Here is a 15291-nt window from a genome sequence, read left to right on the forward strand (position 1 = left end):
TTTCAGGCATGCGCGACGAAATTCTTAAATTCCGCTGTGTGAGTGGCGCTTAATTTGCATATAAAAAGGGAAAGATGCATTAGAAGGGTGGCTCGGCAGGCTAATCCCAAAATATTGTATATTTTTGCTCTACTCTGACAGCAGCAGATTTGATGGTTGCTGTGGATGTAATATTATTTATGTTGTGAACGTTGGAAAGTATACATTGACATTTAGTGATCGGCATAAAAATCTACCAACAAAGGTAACATATAAAAGGGCAATACTGTTAGATGACGTATGAAATTATTCCTATAATGAAAGAATAAAAGCGTTAGCAAAGAGGTTTGCTTGAAAAAAATGCATTTGTGATATTTATGGACAATTCAAGTCTGTAACAACAAACATTCCTGAAGGACTATAGGATAGTCACTTACGTTATAAAATACATTGAATGCATTCTTACATTGGTATCACAGAGTTTAAAGGTAAAGACCAATTTGGGAAACGCCCCCCTCTCAAAAAATGAAATGGAAACTCTTATTACCAATCATGTGAAAGAATATGTTTTGACTAATACGTGATGATACAAATTTTGCCGAGAAACCGCCTACTAATTAATATATATGATAAATCATTATATTTATTTGAACCTGATAGATATAACGCACGTGTGGCGTAGTCCCATATACATCTATATGTTTACAGTGCTTGTAACTTTACCAAGACTGGGCCAAAAATGTTATCATTTTGATGATTCCAGAACCTTGCAGTACACACCAATACTCATATGTTAGATGATCAACCTTTTCTGATCGATTCCACAACGTTTCTTTCACAATGCAATCGCATGACCATAACTGATCTGTATCTTTAATATGCGATCACATGACTGAATAATATTACGTTATTCGTTTAATGTCGCTAAAGGTAAACTAACACAGAACAAACACGATAGAAGCAAAACATAAAAACTTAACTAACCCCGATACAATTCAGTGTATACGTGCCGTCGGATCATATGACACCCCCTAAAAATAATACAATAATGATTTTTTTTTTTTTTTAAATATTAAAAAAAAAAAATAATGATAATAATAATAAACAAATAAATAATCATATTGCTCCGATTGTCTCATTTTCGCTCGCTGGATCACTGCAGCACAAACATAGCTCGTTCGACGTCACTACCAAACTAGCCAATCAGCTGTCAATGACGTCATATTGAATGCGGCGGCAAATATATTTTGTGAAATTATCGAGAAATGGACTATTTCTAATTGCAAACTAGTTTTATGTTTGGATGGAAACGCAGCCATTGTTATCTTGACATTCATTGAAGTCATCAGAATAGGGTAAGTTACTTCTCAGATGATTCAAGAGGTCTATTTTGTAGATAAATTTTCAATTTCTTAGAATGTTCCACTGTATTGCAGGGTATCTGGTGTATGCCAATGGGTGTGATGTGTTGGCGCGCTATGAGTACAGGCCACCGCACCGTCGGGTGTATTCTCGTACTGATGTACGTGCAACGCTAGAATGGCTACCACGCCCATTTCCCTCTCTTATTATGCCTTTCTGAACATTCCCTTCCTTCTCAATACAATAACTTTCACCTGCCTAATTTATTCAAACCATACCGCCTCGCCACTTCCATTACGTAATCATTAAAAGGATCCGCATATACAACATTTTCCTGCTATACGTTGTACCGCATGAAAGTACAAATCTCCCTGGTATACCTTACAGTCCAAACGATAGATATGTGCCTTAAACGAAGCAGGCGACAATCGGCGTAGCAGACGACACTTGATAATAATTTTGTATGTGAGATTGCTTTGCTAAATATAAATTACTTTGTTAATAAATATCAACTAACATTTCTTTTACATATCTTTAAACCATCATTGATATTTAATAATTCATGAGTGAGTAAAAAAAACATACCAAACTATATAATGATATTAATTACTCGGTGGCAATTAGGGGAGTTTGACGTGATGACCGATTGCACCCCTCTGTTAATAACCGAATAGTCCATGGTGTGTCATGAATATTCATGTTTTGGCTTACCCCGACAAAATGTTTGCTTTTACTAAATGGAAAAATTACGGTGGGGGGTTGGATGAAATGGACATAATGAACCAAGCAGAAGTGATCTATGGTAATTCATGCTTCTTGTCCTTCGTGTGCTTGACCTATAATCTTACAATCGCTTGGCAGACTGAGTCCAAAGTTCGACTTGTTTTACATGTGTATTATAGGCAATGGCGAGCTAGCAACCTATTTTGAAAAATTACGGTGGGTGAACTTTCAAAAGTCAATGAGACATGAGGGCTCCAATGAAAGAGCTAGTGATAACGTAAGTCGGGGTGGATGTGCTTTTCGTTTAAACAAAAAATGAATTTTTAACGAAAAAAAAAACGTCCATAGGCTAACATGTTAGGCTGCTGACTCTGACGATAGGGGGCGTTGTGAAATGAGACTAAACGGAGCAATATGAAATAAATAACAAATAAAAATACTCATTGCTGTTAATTAAAGACACAACATTTACCCTGGGCCCTGGCCACACCCAAATTAGTATTGTACGCATCCCTTATTCTACTCAGTCGAATATGTCCCATCTAATCCTTTCCATAATCTATTTGACAGTCGCATTTCCTTGCACTTACAAAGCGATTCACAAGATACCCTACATATATTTGGACCACCCACTTCTAAATCACTTCAAATACCCAGTTCCACCTATACAAACATGTATTCCATACTAACTTTATATGAATCCAGTTCATTAAAATCTATAATTTCAAGAGTGAATAAGATCTTACTTTCATACACTATTCGGCAAATAATATCATAGATCTGTGACTTGATACTTCTGATACCTAGGATGTCGCTTGGTTTATATATATATACATAAGCCTATCGGGTACATTACGTCGACATCATAAAAATCCTAACCCATTCTTAACCGTAACCTAACCCTAACCCTAACCCTTACCCTAACCTTAAACCCTAACCCTAAGACTTGTCAGTAGAATTATTGTCCTTTTGATGGCAATGTCTACGTAATGACTCATTTGTTCACTCCAAATGTCCCTCTAATGACGCCTATAGTAAAATATACATTTACATATACAATATATCATATTCTTCTTTATTTGTATTTTTGGAGAGGGGTGGACTTTTTGTGTATGATTGTTTGCGTGCGTGTGTATGTACGTACGTGCGTATGTACGTGTGTGCGTGAGTATAATCTTTGTGTGTTACAATATATATTCGTGCTTCTGTGTGTCTCTTGCGGACACACTCTTTGTATCATCACACACACACACATTTTGTTGATTATTAAAACATATTGGTATTTCATGTTATGAATGATATAGGGTGTGCTTGCATTTGTTAATTGTTCAATTCCCTGGAGGCCCGCTAAGAGTATCACTAAATGAAATACGTTTATACATCTTCATCTGCCATTGATGTGTGTTAATGACTGCAAACCTCTCCGAAAACTGAGGCATTGATCATAATTGACATACATGTATGATCATAAGAATGACTTCGTACAGGTGTTTTGACTTTTAAAAAATAGGTTAAACCGGATGAGCTTTTCGTAAGAGGACCTAAGAAACGCGTCATCTAAACTCAACATTGAAAAGGTATTTTCATTTGTTTCTTGAAGACAAAATGCCAGTGAACTCTTCCGATGTAAGTGCAAAAAGTTTTTCATGCCAAAATTCGACAAACTACAATGTCCCTCGATGAAACATCATCAGAATTGTATGAGATAATACTATTACCTAGAGAATATATGTTTCATAAATTTTCTTCCCATACTTAGCCTTCACATGGAACAGAAATGAATGACGCGTTTACTAGTATCAGCATTACAACGACAAAATTAGTTGGCGATTGACATGATCATTCTACGCCGCCCCCTTTCTCCATTCCGTACAACCGGGTAGGGTTCAACCGTTCTAGGACTTTAAGGTTCATGAAAGATTATTATATTACAAAATACCGACCCCCTGCGAAGGCATTGTAGCATTCCGCAAATACCTCTTAAATGGGTTGTTTACTGCTTATTTTCTTCCAGCGATTGCAATAAATCTTGTAGAAAGGATTATTTTAAGAAGGAAAAAACAATGATTTCAAAGATAGAATGCTTGGGGTACTTTATATACTGTGGAATCATATCCCTCCATTGGGGTTAAACAGATACCCTCTATATCACCGCCTCAGTGTCATACTCAAACGGACCTAGAGATAATATTCCCACGAGCCATATATTATTAGATCGTGAGGATTTGTTTTTGAACAATTGAATAATCGTGATACACACAATAACAGCAGCGCAGGATCTGGGTGCCTAATGCAAATATTGTAACTTGCGAGGCAGGGACATCGTCCTCACAAATAAGAACTTCTCCAGGTAAGGCGGATTACTAGCCCTTCAGCTAAGAACAGAAACGAAACACAAAATTATTACCTCTATTAGATAAGCTTTAAACAGTACGCTGTAAATAAACTTTCTAACCCATTGTTCGAGACTGAGCTCTCAGCCATTCGAATCAATTCATTGCGAGATACTTGAATGCAAAGAAGGAAGTTTTTTCTTGATAAAGTAATCAGTCAAACCTATATTACTAATGAATAGCTTGAGGCGAGAATCTTAATTTAATTACTTAAAGAGCATAATATTGAGGCAAGTTTGAAATATACCGAATAGTGCTTCGAAGCAACCAACCTCACATTAAGCTTCGCGAAATACGAATATGATTACATGAAATACGACCATTCCTCTTCAATATACGCACACCCTCACGCACGCACACACAGATATCCAACTTAAGAAGACAAATAGAATACGCCATTTGAAGTTTTAGTATGGAAATGTTGTCAATTTCTGTGCTGAATTATTCTGTGTGACTATACACAGCACAATTATACAGTGCTGATTCCGACCATTAAGCAGTAATTCTAAGAGCAAATCTTAAATCTGTGCGATGCGATCACACGTGATTAATGCTCTCTTATCGTGGTGGAGAATTGAGATTGAGAGGGAGGGAACTGAACTTGTCAGTATTCCATTAAACTGTCACTTAAACCACGTGCCAATACATATCTGAGGAAAACTTCCCCGGCATTGCAATATAAATGCAGAGCGTTGGATTTCAACTGACAACAACGCATCAATGCGACGTGCTCATTACCAAGTGATATCGCATTCATGGACTTCTTTGTATTCAGGATAACCAAAATTGGAAATCAGTTTTCGTTATTAGGCGTTGACAAGGTTATTGACATTGTTTGATTACGGGAGCTCGATAAGCTGGAAATGGAAGGTTTCGTCATGTTTTGTTGTCGTTTCCATGGAATACAGCATCTCAAAAAACTATTTCGCAATTAGCAATTGCCCCGAATGAGCTCAAATATTCTCGAATGTTTCTTTCCCTTTTGAAAAGAATAGGGCCCCTGAGCATGAATTAATAATGATTACATGACTTCGATATGAGGTATCCCGTTCCAGTATTCAGATTTTACCGTTCAAACTGATGTCCTTTATATGCTAATACATGGAATGAAACACCGAACGGGCTCATGAAAAGTCTGGTTCCATACTTTACCTGCCAAGTGGCGATTGAAATGTCTAATTTCAGATGACTTCGTTGATAACAGAGAAATCGCATCCATATGGAAATTCCTAAAGAATCTAATATAGGTACTCGAGATACCTTTCTTTGGCAACATAAACCCGAAAAGTACCGAAGATTCATGTGTGTGCGTATCCATTTTTTTCTATTTTTTAGATATCTTCATTATTTTTGTCTTTATCAATATCTTTTTCAACATCCTACCGGAAAGACAGAAAACACCCAAAACATGTCCATACAATCAAAACATGACATTGGAACACTTTTACAGCGATTTAACAAACAATTAAAATCATGATTATAGTCACTTGATAAGAATGGCCTACGTGGATAAAAAAAAAAAAAAAAAAACTGAATGAGCGAGGGCACGGTATGGAATTGCATTCCCCATTTAATAACGTGGTTCACGTGAAAGGTTATCTAAATATTATGTATCAATTAAATGAAAAATATCACTGAAAGCACTAGAATTCACTATTTTGATAGTCCCCTTAGCACCTAAATACATGCTTACATGAATAACAAGTAGGTACAGATTATCAAAATGCCCACTTTAACAACAACAAAAATGATTCATAATGGAAGACTACATGCATTCTGCAGGAATGTAGAAAAGTTAATGTATGCACACACCAAAAGCAATGGTATTTGGCTATGGGGGACAATGATAATGCGATTCGGATACCCTTCAAGTATTAACCAGTAGAGCTAGTTCTCAAATCATTTAAAAGTTTATGATATTTCAAATTTCAAATTTCAAATTTATTCATGTTTTCAACAAAACATTACAAATCAATTATGAGCATTTAAAACAAATTTAAGAAATACATGTTGGAAACAGAGGGGTCCACTAAAAAGCAATGCTTTTACAAGTGTGAACACCTCAAATGAAACTTAGGAATAATGAGTAATTAAATTAACTAACCTGTAACTACAAAAAGGAACTACAAAATAGGGGGAAGAAAAAGGGGGATGCCAACAGAGACGAGAAAGGGACAAGACAATACTTTACACGACAAAGATAGAAGAACGCGGTCATAATACAAAGAGTAGACAATGACAACAAGAAGTGAGAGATCGAGGGTACAGAAAATAATACTAAATGATGATATATAAATGAATGGGGCCTATTTATAAACTATTTTATTATAAGTGGGCAGAAAATATTACCCCTTCAAGAATATAATGTTAAATCTTATGAGCAATATTTGTTCAACAGTACATGGAAAAGGAACATTGATAAAAACACTTACCTGAATTGCGATCTAATACAGGGGTAACCGAAGTGGGTACCTAGAATCATCCCCTACGCCTTACGTGTTATATTCATAAATATTCACTTCGAAATGTTATCCCGAATACCCCAGGATTAGGATAGATATTCCAAGCCAAATCCCTTGAGATGCCAGGTATCAAAATAAATATGAATCGACAATAATATTCTTTCTCTCTCCCTCCATTCGAAATCATTTTTTATTACTCGACTTTGAAGAAAAAAACCATGGCAGCATAATATAAGCAGACGTTACGGTATTTTCAATTATTTGGATATACTAACGGCCATTACCGTTTGTGGAGAATAAACCGATTCTAAGCCAAAGATGGGATGTACACCGACAATGAGAATTACTCTTACCAGCCTGTAATGCATTTCATTATTACTGTCATCCATCTAAAGTGACATATTATACAACTTTGGCTGAATCATAGCATAGGTAAACACATAAACATCAAGTATTCGGTTTATTTAACATTGAAATACTTTACAAAAAAAGAAAAATCATTCGACAGTATTCAAGGGTTACTTGATGTCGGTGGCATTTTGAAATAATTTGAAATATGATCAGGAAAGAAATACCATTTGTAATGTTCCCGTCTCCTTCTATTGCTGAATATTTCTTGCCGAGAATAAATTCACTTTTCTTTCCTTTTTTTCTAACCTTTTTTCCTAACCTAATTTTCTTAATTCAGGTAAGCCAACTGTAAATAAACGCTGATTAACCTCTAGATTTCGTCATTTAATTCAAGTTCATGATTAAAATCGCGGGTGAAAACAATCACCAATCCAGAATGCATAACCTTTGTTTGTCATAATATCGGGCTAGCTATTAATGTTATACATTTAATTCATTCTTATTAATTTTATAGTGCACCCCAGATTCATTACAATATCATTGGATCTAATTTTAAAAACTTAAGAATGAAAGATATGCAACAATATCATTGGATCTAATTTTAAAAACTTAAGAATGAAAGATATGCAATTAGTGTGTTACTTTGAATCCACTTAATATCCACTCATCAATTATTTGTTAGCCTGTATAAATACTTGCCCTTCACAATTTAAGATTTAAATAAAACGTGTACAAGGAAGCTGTATACTGGAGGCTGTTAGGCATCATCATCGTAAAAACAATAATGTTCCGTCGAATGGACCGACGAGGGTTTATAAGAAAAAATATTTTAACTTGATTTAGTGTACCCGTCCAGCGCGCTAATTATTCCAATTAATCTGCCCATACCAGATTGTTTATAAAAGGGAAACCCCCTCGAGGTAAAGATTACTCTTCACCCGTTACCATGGATGTTGAGGATGTACAGAATAAATGTTTCATCGTTAAGCTTTATTCTCAGAAGACAATGTTTCTAGGGCTTCAATAATTTATCTAGTTAATCACATTCTCCTCTTCAATTGATCAATATGCCCCTCGATAAAGAGGGTCGAGGCGCATGAAGCTCCCCGTTCAATCAATCACCTTCTTTTTGGTAGGTCATCCCCTCATTATATCAACGGAAAATAGTCAGTAAGGGTTTATTGCGAAATAAATAATAATTCCCTGAAATGAATTCCTCTGTCATGAAAAATGCACGGATGACCACGCTCGTATGCACAACATTGGCATTGGTAATGAACCGTGAGGTAGGGTTGGAGTATAATAGGGTGGATCTCTGTAGACTTGATAAATGACTTCACAGGTGGTCATTCCTTTATCGGCCACCGAATAAGCGCAGGTCATCCTTACCAATGGATACCAAGGGAGACATCATCCACGACCCCTTTCTCTACACCTTTCCTCGCAGCAAAATGATGGAAGTTACAGATAAGAGCTATCTGTGTTGTATTCAGTACTATAGCAAATGAGTTCGTGCGAGAAAACAAGATGACTTTTTCATTCATGACATCCATTTCTTCCTATTTTCGCGCCCTAGTTTGATTCTACCCAGTCTTGAGCTGAAACATGCTGCTCGATGACCTTTCAGAGACCACGGGTTGGCTTGTTGGCCTACTTGTACGGTCATTGGTGGCACAGTGAATAGGAAAATGGGGGTGAATGAGTCGCAGGAAATTATTTCTGTCAAAGATGTGGCCATTGAAAGGTGTGATGGTAATTTGTCACGACGAACGTGGTTTCACACCTTGTTAGACAGTCTGTGTTTGTGTTTGTTCGTTCACCTAAAAGGAATATCCCCACCTTTGGACTTTCTCCCTGCGATCATGGCTCATTTATAGCAGCACTGTCACTCTTGCCTTTGGCGTTGTGGGAAAAAGGTGCCATATTCTAAATATAGATAGGGCTTCACCAAAGTTATGATAGCTTATCACAGCGTTCTCTCAGTGCTGCAAAATGGTCAAGAAGATTGGGTAATTCATTTATGAATTCATTTATGATTATTAATACAATGTTTTGAGCGAGGTTTGTGGTTACACCAGTCGTATTCTTTCGACAGGGTTATTTGGTCGTAAAAAGTCCCACTCACGCTCTATCTCGACGTTTCGTTGGGTTGTACCTATCATCTTCAGGATGAGGGTGTGCTGTTGGATAGGGGTGAAAGGGGAGCAAAAGTGGGCCCTTTTCAGGGCCACCTAATCCTGTCGTAAGAATACGTTGGGCAACAGCAAACAACAAATCCTCACCATGAAATCCTTCAATGATTAAATAACTCAATGTTAAAGTAGGACAAGGATGAGACAATGGATAGAATCAATTGCGTTTTGTTCTTTGTCTGTCTAATATGCATATATGATATCTGAGATTCTCCGAGGAGCTCGGTCATAAATTTTCAAATGGTAGGATTTCCCACAAACAAGACCTTCGAGATGAGTGTACATGCATTACATGATCAGTAGTGACGGCTTACACGTGGGTGTATGGAGAATGCTATATTAAGATGTATGCATTATGATTTCTTCTTTTTTTCTCTTTTCACCGAGCTTGATCCCTTCTCGTTGTACTAGTTTTCACTTACCAAGCGTTTATGTTAATTTCTATCATCTATCATTGTACGACTGACCCAAATACATGTGAAGCATACTGTAAGTCGCTTTGCATCTGAAGGGGGAATTGTTGTATGATAAAATACTTTGTGGATCGGATAGGGTTGATCCCACCAATAGACCATCTTTGTAATCAAATGTATTACCTAAATCTTTCTCAAGTGCCATTTTAGAAATTATTTCATTCATCTGTTATGAATCATTGTATTACAATAGCCAATGTGCGAATTGCATACATCAATTGTTGATAGGTCGGACAAGCATTATGGCTTGCCCTACCTAAAAACACGTAATGTATACAATTCGCATTCTGACTAATGAAATACAATTATGTCAAAATGAAATAATTTGTATTGAGGCACTTAGCGATGATTTGTGCATAACATTTGATTATATTACATTAATGATATATGAAGAGTCGATTAATTTTCCAGGAAGAGTAACAATACGCCATGTCAATACGATAAAAAGCTGTGTCTTTACGGTAATCCTGTTTTGAGAGGATGTGATGAGAGGAGGAGTATGGCATATAAGTCGGTGATAATCATTAAGCTACTCCAGCATTTCCTGTGATACTCATCATGAATTTATTGGACTACTTCAGATTTTTCTTTTAAATATGAAATGCATGTCTATTGCATCATGTAGACTTGTCATATCGGTGTTTCGCTCCCCCTTCGGCCATTAATATTATGAAGTGGAAGCATCAATTAAGATATTGAATAATATTGTATTTCGCCTAGGGATCACTATGTTGATAAAATATTGGTTTCTTCGAGGCATCAAGAACGTCGAGAAGGGGTTTGGAGGTGGAAAAAAAACGTTTAAGCTTACGGGGTTGAAACAAAAGCAACTTTGCTTTTAACAGCTCGGAATCCTTTACAGTTGGAGATTTCTTTATAATCCAGGGGTTTGAGTTGTGATTTACAACATTTGAGTATCTTGTTAGAGTGACGACGTTTGCTTGTGGGAAATCAGTTTTGGAAGGTAGTGAGTATGGTGCTAGAGATATTAGCCTGGGTGACGGTCACAGGCTCGAAGCAGACACGCAGACAAATGGGTTCAAAGTCGATACAGTGTATAGCTTCGAGGAAATTCATAACTTTTAATTTTTTGAAAATGCGTGTCATTAATTTTGTGAGTACATGCAGTTCAATTAAGTGAATGCGTTTTAGGTGGAACCGCCTGGTGGTCCATTAGTGTACGTCGAGGCCATCTGCAACCCGAGGCACTATCCTTGAATGAATGCATTTTGTAACTCTGTAGTGATGATGAGTATGAGATGTTTTCTTCCTACATCAGGCCACATCATTGTATGGCAACCATTCATATAACCTGTACTCGTTTTATTTTTTATAACCACACGTTTACGAAAATGTTAACGTCCAATAAGATGAATCCAGCTAGGTTTTAACCTATACCTTTATCGTAAAGATAATATCTTAACATTCACAATTTTTTACGGTTGTCCTAATCAATATTGTTGTGCTCATTGTTATACCACACAAAGGAAATGTTTGATACAATACAGTATAAAATCGGGGGGAAGAAGAAATAAATCTTACCTCTAGCTCTTCTGTGCAACTCCAAATCCATAAGGTATTGCGTGAAGTTTGGAGCATTCGGACTCACGAATTCGTTATCAGGTGAAAATAGGTGTTGCTTAAAATACTTCCCAACACCCTGATTGATCCAATAACAATCATTGTTGTCTCTGTGTATCTCCTGGGTTATCATTATGATCCGACTGTAGTCGAACTGAGAAGATATTATATTTCCAAAGACCATGCCCGATTCTTCAAAGTTCAGAAGAACTCTCGTCACAAACAAACTGTTTTTGTCACTAAATCCTGAGGCGCCACATCCTGCGGATATCATACACGTCTGCCACTGTGTGTTATACCGAGCTACTGGACCACCTACAAGGTCACAAGCCGGTCCAAGTAAAAGATCTAGTCGTCGTTGGTGATCAGTCTTCACCATTGCCTCCATAGCACGAAGTGGAGCAATTAGTGCCGAGCATTCAGAATCCATGATTTTGACATGAGAAGTGACATTATGATTAGGCAGGAGCATCTTAAATCTTTCACTTGCAAGAGCATAACGTATGCCAGGAGTTACGCGGGAGAGAGAGTAAGCGAAAGAGTCATCCCCGGGCAACAGAATTCCAATGTTGATATCAAATGCAGGTAAACTTTCTTCTTCATCCTCGAGCTCGTCTGCTAAAGATTCTGATCCAAATCCTGACGCTAGTAACACAACGAAGACAAACAAATAATGAGCCATTTTGACACAAATAGCCGACTTTTTACGCCTCAGCTGACCAAAGTTATCTTGGTAGATGAAGAAGAATAAAATAGATCACTAACGGTGCGAACCCACAAACACAAGTTCGTGGAATCCACTTTTATGACTCCTCAACAAATCTGTACCATCCTCATTCACAAACAGGAATATAAGAGCTTAATTAATATAGTTGAGGAAAAATGTTTGGCGCTTTTAGAAACTCTGCTGTCTACAGACGATGCTTAACCGGCACCAATAGATTGAATACCAGCGTGCGAGATGTTACACGTGAAGTTAATGGACTGATGATGAGGAACACCGTCTAGGCATCTGTACCTTCTCACTGCGACCATATAGACAAGTGATCGAATGAAATGAAAGGCGCGCGGTATGTGCGCAGTGGCCTGCCCAACCAATCAACGACACACTACAACACATTAGTCTGTTATCCAGTCTCACACATTGTACTCGTTGCTGCAAAAATACATACACCTGAAATACGACAGAGCTATTATACAACATAATTATTATATTGTTATGTTATTCATCAACATTTTTATTTTCCTGGATATTTGTTAAATGAAGTATTGTTTATGTCTATATATTACTGTAATAATATTTTCATATTCTGTTTTATTATAGCAGGTTAGAACCTTTCATACAGATATCGACGCATATATCATTAAAACACGATAAGTGAAATATGTTTCTTAAAAAGGGAAGTGAATTGAACATTCGTAAAATAGCGATATACGAAAAAGACACCAGTTAAATAATCGAATTGCTTGTTTATCTACAGCGATTGGCCATCTTCATATTATTCACAAGTTCATAGTTTCCATTATTTGGCCTATATACCACAAACCTTTAAAAAATTACTTATTTTTCATTTTCTATTTTCAATCTAATCAGCTGTCGAGGTTGAATTTGCCTGAATTTAAAATCTTTGCTGTATAAGACTTGCGTGTGACTTTTATTTTCTGTTTCAATGGTCCACATGGTGAAAAATTGAAGTGAATTTCATTACTCAAGCCATCCTATATAGAACCAAACCGAACATACTGGGCGTGTGTCAATTGGATTTAGAAAATTGCATATATTTAATAAATTATTGAACTTTATTGTTTTCTATATATGCTTATGTTTACTCATCTTCCTTTTATGACGTTGTTATATTTTATGTATATATGTGTATATTGTAAAGCGCATTGAAATGTCAACAGACATGAAATGAGTTATAAAAGAACAAAGTATCATTTTTATTATCATTAAATTTATAATGTTTTCTGTCGAAACGCGGCCTTGTTTCATCGTAATGTTAATGAGAGAGATAAAATGTATGTACTTGGTAAATTCAGGTCGAACTGTTTTTATTTTATTGAAAGATTCGAGTACGCTTTTACTTGAATTGCATTTTTTTTCAAGTTTCAAACCAAGTGCACAGCACGCTATTATAAGTTCTCTCAATCATGTTTTTAATGCAATCTCATCCCTGTTTACTTCTATTATCATTAATACTCAAGTGAATTTGTAATGAGTTAGCCATTCACATTGATCATAGCGGTCGTGTCCATTCCTTTTTTTCCCTCAGAGTTTATCATTAACTATCTCAAATTTGTAATGGTTGCTAGAGCATAAAAGGTCCTTGAAAGAAGTTTATAATTAGGCCTATTTCACAGGTAGACAGGAATAATGAAATGAAAATCACCCCGGATAAACAAAAGGAAGCATGATTTTTCATACTAGCAAGGAAAGGCGGTTTGCAAAGGAAAGACACTTTCAGAAAAGATGAGGTAGAGAGGATTTTTGTTTTAAATCCGTCACACAGAGACGCTTCTCTCTCTTCGATTATAACGGTGACAATCATTTCTAATTAATATTGTTTACTTACCCTGTGTAACCATTGATAATGAAATCATATTCATCAACATAGTGTTTGGTGGATTGATATGATAACAATGATTAATTATACCAAGAAATCAATATCACACCCCCGCTGAACCGTTCAACATTGATTTAACAGTGCAAATCTTGACGATGTATGATAAAAATTGATTATTTAATTATTAGAGCGAAACAAATACATATATAATGTTACGATTTAGGGGGAAAATACCATCTTACAAAGTAAACGTGCAGGAAAGGAAGGGAGATGGCGATTAAGGAAACCAGAGAGAGATAGAGCGAGACAAAGAGCAATTTCTGCGAGCCAGAAAGAGAAAGAGATAGAGAGAATGAAAGAAAGAAAGGGCAATTTGTGCTGGGGAGAAAGAATAAGTGAGAGAAAGAGAGAGAGAGAGAGAGAGAGAGAGAGAGAGAGGGGGGGTTAATTTTATTTATGTCTCGGATAAAAAAAAATTCACAAGTTGGAAAACATTTTCAGAAAAGGTATTTTATTTGGTGATAGATCTCCTTTTAACAATTTCCTGTGACCTTTTTTTTTGTCACGCCTGATTCAATATTCCTCGAGTTCTTTTCTAGGTTTCGGTGTAAACTACATTATGCAAATTGGACAAATTAAGAATAATGTACGTCCGTGGGAACCTGTCCGTTATTGTTTGAAAATACCCTTCGTGTACATGTTACCGTCTCTAATATTGTTCATATATTATGTGCTACCCTGATGTGACCTTAGAAGCCCTAGTTCCGGGGTTAACATAATAGCAGAAAACTTGCAATGTGCAGGTGCAGGTTTTCTGTACGTATCCGTATTCATGATAACAGTTTGTGTTCACGCAAGTTAAAAAAAACACTACAGTCTAATTACCTTTTATTTTCGTGTTATTGAATTAAAATTGGTATACAGCATATGATATTACCATCGAAACCTTAGCAGAGATGGGCGACAAAGAAGAGAAAGAAAACGCACGTTCACGCCAGTTTCTAAACTATTTTTTTTTGTTTCTTTATTGAATCAGGAAATACATACATGTATTTGTGGATGAGCTATGAATAGGCTTATTTTCATAAGACAGTGTCAAAAAGATCACAACGACCGTTCAAGGCCAGAAGGGCGTTAACTCTGTGTCAAAGTGTTCGAGCTTAATGCCTTCTGGCTCCGATGATACACGAATCATTGTATGTGATCCACAT

The 15291-nt window shown here is 36.4% G+C and overlaps 1 protein-coding gene across 1 annotated transcript; it reads right to left on the reverse strand.

Moving 5' to 3' along the window:
- Positions 1–9391: 9391 nt before the first annotated feature.
- LOC115929901 (atrial natriuretic peptide receptor 3-like) lies at positions 9392–12198 on the reverse strand. The gene is made up of 2 exons (XM_031000023.1): positions 11478–12198; positions 9392–9450 (listed from the first exon to the last, which is right to left on the reverse strand). Exons 1-2 carry the CDS (start codon positions 12196–12198, stop codon positions 9392–9394), a joined length of 780 nt encoding a protein of 259 aa, XP_030855883.1.
- Positions 12199–15291: the final 3093 nt, after the last annotated feature.

The sequence above is a fragment of the Strongylocentrotus purpuratus genome, unplaced genomic scaffold, assembly GCF_000002235.5.
Source record: "Strongylocentrotus purpuratus isolate Spur 01 unplaced genomic scaffold, Spur_5.0 spur5_scaffold_6, whole genome shotgun sequence".
Classification (NCBI taxonomy): Eukaryota; Metazoa; Echinodermata; class Echinoidea; order Camarodonta; family Strongylocentrotidae; genus Strongylocentrotus; species Strongylocentrotus purpuratus.

Coding starts and splice junctions, on each gene's coding strand:
- LOC115929901 (XM_031000023.1), bottom strand. CDS start 12,198: ATGGCTCATTATTTGTTTGTCTTCGTTGTGTTACTAGCGTCAGGATTT. Junction 9,451..11,477: donor GTTGCACAGAAGAGCTAGAG/GTAAGATTTATT, acceptor CCTATCCAACAG/CACACCCTCATCCTGAAGAT.